The 7,715-nt window shown below is 43.6% G+C and overlaps 1 protein-coding gene across 1 annotated transcript; it reads left to right on the top strand.

The window, feature by feature from the left end:
- The first annotated feature begins 267 nt into the window (after positions 1–267).
- On the top strand, positions 268–7,201 carry LOC119020713. The gene is made up of 4 exons (XM_037100254.1): positions 268–354; positions 850–1,107; positions 3,868–4,110; positions 7,145–7,201. The coding sequence occupies exons 1-4, from the start codon at positions 268–270 to the stop codon at positions 7,199–7,201; spliced, it is 645 nt and encodes a 214-aa protein (XP_036956149.1).
- Positions 7,202–7,715: the final 514 nt, after the last annotated feature.

Genomic DNA, 7,715 nt, shown 5'->3' with positions numbered 1-7,715 from the left:
TGCTAGTGGCGCTAACACTGCTGCATTTGAAGCAAGTGTAGAAAGAGTTTAAATCCTTCACCAGTTTGGGATCCTGCTGGGGTGTTCATACCTCCTCTGTAGTCTGTGATCATGAGCCTCCATTTTGTCCCTGTATCGCTTCTTAGCCATTTTGACTGTTAGCCTGAGCTCATATTAAAAAAAATCTGAGTAAGGTTTGCCTTGTTAAAATGAAGTGACGGTGACTGCAGCGTCCGGGTATTTGGCGGTGTGTTTGGTGATAGTGTCATGAAGGGTGGAAAGAGCAGTGTCTGTATCCGCATGTGGTGGAATATAAAGTCCTATAGTGAGAAGCAAAGAGAACTCCCAGAACAGGTAGGAAGGGCAACAGAGTAGCGGGAGATGTTCCAGGTTTGGTGAGCAGGAATGAGACAGCATCGAGACGTTTCTAGGACCACACCAGGTGTTGGTCAAGAAACACACTCTGCTGCCTTTTGATTTACCCAATACCTACCTCTGTCCTGTCCATCTGAAACATGCCGAACATATCTGTCATGATTCCATCATGGCAGCCCTGCCCTCTCCCTTGTGTGTGTGTTTTCCCTGTCTGTTTTCCTCTTGGGTCTCTCCCCCTGTCTGTTCTGTGTGTCTGCTCATGGGCATGGTTTCCTTTCCACAGGCAGCAGCCAGGTGGATTCACTCTGCAATCTACTCCCTTTAAAGCCTCTGGGTTCCCTCCTGCTGGCTGCCAGATCATTTCGTCAGTCTTCGTAGTTGCTCACTCCTTGCCTCTCCAGTATTAGTTTGTCGTTGCCTTTCCATGATTAGCTTGTGTAGTTAATGCCTCTGTGTCTCTCCTGCTTTGCCCAGATTGTGGTGCTGACGCTGAAGCTTTGTGTTTGCTACTGCCTTGCCTGCCTGTGGCTTTTACCTGCACCCCGTCTCTTCTCCTTCGTTTCCCTGCCAAATGATACGCTCAAGAAGACGGACCTCACCGCGCCTCGCCGCACCATGACACCGTCACCCTTGTCACTCCTGGTGAATCTACAAGCCACATCGGGACCCTGGGACCTTGCACCCTTCCCCACCCACACTTGTTTGCCACATTTGAACATTAAAAGACACTATGTACTGTTACCTGTGGTTCAGAGTCGTGCTTTTGGGTTCACATCTTGTACAATCCATAACAATATCAGCTGGTTGAATGGCACGGTATGGCATAGCAGGGGAGAGCCACGTCTCGGTGAGACAGAATATGTTCCTCTGGAAACAAATTGTGCCCTCATGTTATCAACCTTGTTGTCCAGAGATTGAACATCAGCCAGGAGGACACTGGGCAGGGGTGGACTGTGTGCACTTGCTCGCAGTCTGTTTCGTAGAATATCTGCTGTATGGAACAATTAAGTGTGAACACTGGGCAAACGTGGTTGTACAGGTTATACAAAGACTACAGCAGCTTCATGAGCCACCATCATGCATGGTGGACTGTCCTGACCTGGAACCTGTCTGCCTGAATGTATTTGCACTGCAGAATGCACTGAACATTTATCGGGCAGACTATGGACCTTTACGTCTGAGGGGAATAGTGCAGTAAGCTTTCAGTCACATAAATACTATTCATTTATTGCAAAAGTGTTATGACGAAAAGTACATAACTGCTTCCTCTATCTTACATTGCTTATAGATTATCTTTTACTTAATTACATATCAAACAATGAAAACGCACAGAACAGTTAGTAAAGATGTTGTATTGTAAGAAACATTTGTAAACATGTGTTGACATGTATGGAATAACAAGAAGAAGAAAATAAATATCTAAAGTGGAACAGTTGAACTTTATATATTAACTTCAATATCAATATATATTGATATATAATGTTGTGTTCAGCCAATATAGCTTACAGAAGCTTTGTAAGCTGGCACTGGGGCTTTCTGGGGTGGAGTGTTAGAGTAGTGCTACCTATCTGCATGGTCTTCATGGATTATGAGTTTCAGCACCTCGTTCACATATGGTTCAGGGTCTTGGAAAACCTTCTCGAAGATCAGGTCCAACAGTGCATCACTGCAATCTGCAGTGCAATAAACAATACTTATAGGTCCCATATTATGAAAAACTGACCTTTTCTGGTATTTGGGGTGTTATTTTGGGTCTATGGTGCTGCCACACACATAGAAACTTTGAAAAAAGACCATCCATGCTTCGTTTGAGTGAGATACAGATTTTTCATTTTCCAGATGAGCAAGTCAAATTTGGCTTTGGTTTTCTACATCATCGACCAATCATATGCATATGCCCACACACTACCCCACCGCATCACCGCATACCTATGGTGTCTCCACCCACCAGCTACAGTGTTACCTCCTCAGACATCCACCATTATGTTATGAAAGCACCATGTCTGAGTGCAACGCAAAGTGCTCTGTTGTTGGCTGTAAAAATGAGCACACAACACTCCATCTGTCCCAACCGCAGAGGACTGAAGAGCGGCCTGAATTTAATTCATTTTTGAAGGCAAAGTCTCGGCATCAGTTAGCAAAAATGCTAATGGCGAGTTTCTAATTCACGATCAGCACATTCTCCACCTGGTCGGTCAAGCAGTACATACGCACACTTTTACATTTGATTGATCCCCTGTAAGAAAATGTTTTTTTGTTTTTTTTTAAATTTCTTTTCTATTGCTTTACTTTCTATTGTTGTTCTGTTTATATCCTATTCTCTTTGGATGTAAGAAATGCTTTGCTCAGTTCTGAAAGCAACAACTTTTGTAACTGCATCTAAATATGCTTATTTGTATTGTACTTTGCAATAATAATAATAATAAAAAAAGAAAAAAAAATGTTTCAATCACTTAACAGATCAGGCGTTTATTTAGGACCAGGCGGCAATTTGGGACAGGCATTTAATTCAGTAGTTGTCCTCTCCAACCAGCACTCGCGGCAAACTCCTCATCTCTGCTGTCATTCACGGTGGCATACATTTGTTTTGCCATCGCCCTGATCATTTTGCGGTACACTCTCTCATGGCGTGCCTGTTTGCTGATAACCAAACCCCACATTGTCTCAAGGTCCTCACTAGCCTTTCTCCACCAGGCAGCCTCCCTGCAAACATGTGCAGTTGGGGCCGATATGGGCCTCACTTGGGCTAGTTGGACTTCAGCTGGCCATAAGCTCAGAGTGGGCTTTGTTATTTGCACCCACATGGGCAACCCATATGGGCAGTAGATGGGCTACATTTCAAAATTAAAAATTGTTAGACAACACTACGTTATATCTTAACAGCCACTGGACTATGTATAATTTTTATATGAATTTTGTCTTTACCCTTAGTTCTCCCCCAATACATTTAAACGTCTTTAAATACACATTATCCAAGATATTATAGCAAATGGATATGGTGACAAAATACGTTATCTTGGGTTCCGGTCTGGTTTTGATATGGAGTAGACGTGTGTTAGGGGAGCTCCACCTCAACTTCACCATTTTCCTTGTGCATTAGACATTTAATCATTATTTCATGTATCAGAAGTGAACTACAACATCTTAATGGAGATGAAGAAAACTGGTAGAGAGAAGAAGCAAGACAAATATCCTGGGCAGGATGACTTTGGCGACCACCGTGATACGCTAGCAGACGCATGTGAAGCTGACACTAGCATAGCTAGCTCCCCGGCTCCTACTACCACTGAAGACATCTTGACAGCCATAAACACTCTGGGTAGTAAGGTCGATATGAGGTTCGCTGAGCTCAATAGAGTTATCTCGGATTTTAAAGCTGAACTAAATGAAGTCAGTGAGTGGGTGTCATTTACTGAGGCCGCCACCGAGTCACATTAGAGGCGACTAGAGGTGCTGGAGAGGCGATGCGACGCTTTAGCTTCCCAATACCAGCTGCAACAAGCTAAGCTAGACGACCTTGAGGCCCGCTCCCGCAGGCAGAACATCCGTGTTGTCGGGATTAAGGAGAAGATGGAAAATGGCCGGCCTATGGAGTTTATATCTCAGGTGCTTCCTAAACTGCTTGGAGAGGAGCATTTCAACCTTCCGATAGAAGTGGACCAGGCCCACCGGAGCTTGGCTCCGGCTAAAGACAGCAAAGCGAGAGCCATCATTGCCAGGATACACTACTACCAGGTGAAAGAGCTTGTGCTATGGCTTGCAAGAGAGAAAGCTCCTCTACAACATGATGGATGCCCGGTATACATTTTCCCGGATCTCACTTCGGCCACGGTGAAGAAACGTCAGGCTTTTCAAACTATCAGGGAGAAATGCAGGGCAAAGTCTGTTCGCTGCGGATTCTGACACCCAGCACGGTTTGTGGTCACCATCAACAACAACACCGGCACGTTCGGCACCCCGGCCGAAGCCGAGAAATTATTGAGCTGCAAGCTTGAGGGATGGGACGTGGCCGCCAGCGCAGCTGCATATTGAGGGACGGACTGATATTCCGGACATGTTATGTGATAAATGCTGCCACACTAAAGGGTGGTGTAAGTTAACGCTGTTCAACAAAGACTGCCAGTACATTCATTTGGGTGAGGACTAATAAGTTTTATTTTCCTCTTAATGTTTATTTGTGAAGCGGGGTGTCTTGTCTTCCCTGTTTGGAGAGAGGTGGATAGTTTCACCGCTAGCCTGGATCACCTGCTGGTTCCCAAGTCTAGCTTTAACTTAAAGTTAGGGGTATGGAAGCTCCTGCTCCTGTGTTTATAGGGCTGGTTTCTGTGTTTGTTATGGGGTGATTTTTCAGCACATCTGTCAGTTTGAATCTATTGAATATGCTGGGCCACAGACATGGCAAATGTTTTCTTTTTATATGTACAATAGATATTTTCTATGCTAGCTGACCTACATAGACACACTCCCAAATGATCTCAGACCAGTTAGTGGGACGCTGAACTCCATACCATTAATATTGGTAAATGTACATGGGCCCAATTTTGATGACCCGCTTTTTTTTCAGAATCTTTACAGCGCTTTGCCGGATTTTAGCGTAGAATTTTCCAAAAAAAATGGTTCTAAATTGTCACCTCTGCTCCATTGTACATCCAGATCAAACCGGCTTTATGCCTGGCAGACACATGTATTTCAACCTACGCCACCTGTTCAACATTTTACATGCCAAGCATCCAGGAGAGGCGGTTGTTATTTCACTGGATGCACAACATGCATTTGATCAAGTAGAGTGGCCCTACATGATGTCTGTGTTAAAAAATGATTTGGACCCTCTTTCATAAAATGGATTGATTTTGTTCGCGATTATCATTGAACCTCTTGCTGCTAGTATCAGACAGAGCTCTTTAATCTCTCCCATCGATATGTTTGGCCATAAACATTATCTTTCGCTCTATGCGGACGACATTCTCTTGTACATTTCCCAGCCACAAGTATCAATACCTCCTCTCCTGACTCTCATCGATAAGTTTGGCAGTATGTCAGGATTCTCTGTCAACTGGGAGAAAAGCGAACTAATGCCAATCTCTGCAACAGTTAACAAGGTATATCTGCAATCCATTCCATTTAAGAAATCCTACAAAACTTTTATATATCTAGGAGTAACCATCACTAAAAATCCAAATGATCTTCTCCGACTAAACTGGCAAAGCAAAATTGTGCAAGCCAAATCCAATATTGAGTTTTGGAAAACTCTCCCAAAATCCATGGTCGGGAAGATGAACGCAATCAAGATGATTATATTGCCCCGCTTTCTTCATCTTTTCCTATCCATCCCATGTTTTATCTAAACCAAAGGATGTGGGAGGTTTTGCTTTAACAAATTTTAAGTTGTACTATTGGGCTGCACACATAGCTATTCTTGCATGGTGGAAGAAGGGCCCTCCATCTGGGGCAGATTCCTGCCCTGCATGGTTGTGTACGGAACGAATGCTTTGCAAAAGAACTTCATTATCTGCTCTTCTTAACCACTGCCGTTAAAAAGACATGCTTTGATAACAGTTTCACAATTGGCAACACCATAAGAATCTGGAAGCAGATAAAGCACTACATCGAGGCCCCAAAAACCTACTTGGACACCCCAATATGTGAAAACCATTCTTTTTTACCAGGCCTGACTGATAGTGTTTTCCTCCTCTGGAAGCAGAAAGGCATTTGCAACATAGGTGGTTTATATATTAATGGCATTTTTGCCACATATCCACAGCTTGTAGCTAAGTATGACATTCCTAAATCTGGCCTTTTTCGATTCTTGCAAATTTGAAATTATGTCAGGATGTATCTACCCAACTTTGAAACCCTGGTGGAGCATGAGGCCCTTGAGGCCGTAATAAATTTGACCCTGCCGCTAAAGGGGCTGTTTTGTTCTTTTACCGGATTTTGCAAAACAATACTCCATTAAACGCAGTGAGTCTTAGACAAGCATGGACGGATGAGCTGAATACATAACTGGGAGATGATGTATGGGATGAATGTTTAAAAAGTATACATGATTGCTCTGTGAATGTCAGGCATTGCCTTATACAGTTCAAGCCATTACATAGGCTCTATTACTCTAGAGAAAGACTGCACAATTTCTTTCCTGATGGCTCACCCATTTGCAACAGATGTAAATCTATGACTGGCAATCTGACACATTCTTTTTGGTTACGCAGTAGACTGTATACATACTGGAAAATTAGTTTTCATTGCTTCTCTATGGCTTATGGGAGCCATTCTTTGGGCAACTACCCCTTTATCTTCCGCCAATAATTATGAGAAAAAGGCTATCATATTTGGTACGGTGATTGTGAAGAAGCTAATCCTCTGGACATGGGGGTCAGACACTGCACCCATGTATGATCTGTGGTTGAGAGAAATGGCAAATATGCTTCACCTGGAAAGACTGAGACTTTATAATGAAGACAAGGGAGGCACGGATGAAGACAAGGGAGGCAAGGAAAAGACTAATGTGCCGATCACTGTTATTATTTCTGTGCTGATTCTGTTCATGTTCTCTGTTTTCTGCTAGTTTTGGGGTGAGAGTGGGAGGGTCCTTTTTTTTTTTCTTCTTCTCTTTCTCTCTCTGTTATCTGGTTGTTGTGTGTTTTGTCTCAATTTGAAAAACAATAAACATATAATTAAAAAAAAATTATCTTTCAGTAAGCAATACACACATTCAGCGACATGCGGCATCCTCTAGCTTTTTTCTTTCTTTTTTTGTCGTGATCTCAAGCTGGGCATCACGCTGCTGTATGGCACTGCAGCTGCATTGACACAAGGCGTCGTCTGACAGCCCAGCTTGAGATCACGAGGCTGCCACATGTCAGGTTCCCCGTGATTGGCCAAAGCCTCTTCAGTCCCTAGCAACGGTCTTTGTCTAGCAACCCTGGTTTGCCGCCTTTGCTACCGGAGAGACCATTGTTCTCTTTGCTGTCAGTGCTAAGGTCAAGACTGTGTTTTTGGACATTGGACAATTTAGAAATAACAACAAACGAAAAGGAGGACAATTTCTGCAAAAGTTGAAGAACACTTGCGTCTGCTTGAGGAGTCAATGAGTGATGATTTGTTAGAACAGCAAGAGTCAACGCCAGACACTTTCTACGATGCTCAAGACTATTTTGAGAATTTATCAAATGATCTGGAAGATCCTGTGGAAGATTTTTTTTTTTATGATTGTGACATTCCCTCAGAAGGGGCAGCTGTAGCTCAGCGGGCAGAGCAGGTCGACTAGTGATCGAAAGGTCGCTAGTTCAAATCCCGGCTCCGGGCAAGGCTGCGCTGCATGTCGAAGTGTCCTTGAGCAA

Source organism: Acanthopagrus latus, chromosome 6 (genome assembly GCF_904848185.1).
Source record: "Acanthopagrus latus isolate v.2019 chromosome 6, fAcaLat1.1, whole genome shotgun sequence".
Classification (NCBI taxonomy): domain Eukaryota; kingdom Metazoa; phylum Chordata; class Actinopteri; order Spariformes; family Sparidae; genus Acanthopagrus; species Acanthopagrus latus.
This window is presented reverse-complemented; position numbering and strand designations above follow the sequence as displayed.

What these genes read in the sequence shown, in the direction of transcription:
- LOC119020713 (XM_037100254.1), top strand. Translation starts at nt 268, where the DNA reads ATGAAGGGTGGAAAGAGCAGTGTCTGTATCCGCATGTGGTGGAATATA. An exon ending in AAAGAGAACTCCCAGAACAG is followed by an intron (nt 355 to 849) that starts GTAGGAAGGGCA and finishes TGCTTTGCCCAG; the next exon opens with ATTGTGGTGCTGACGCTGAA. An exon ending in CCAGGATACACTACTACCAG is followed by an intron (nt 4,111 to 7,144) that starts GTGAAAGAGCTT and finishes CGTGATCTCAAG; the next exon opens with CTGGGCATCACGCTGCTGTA.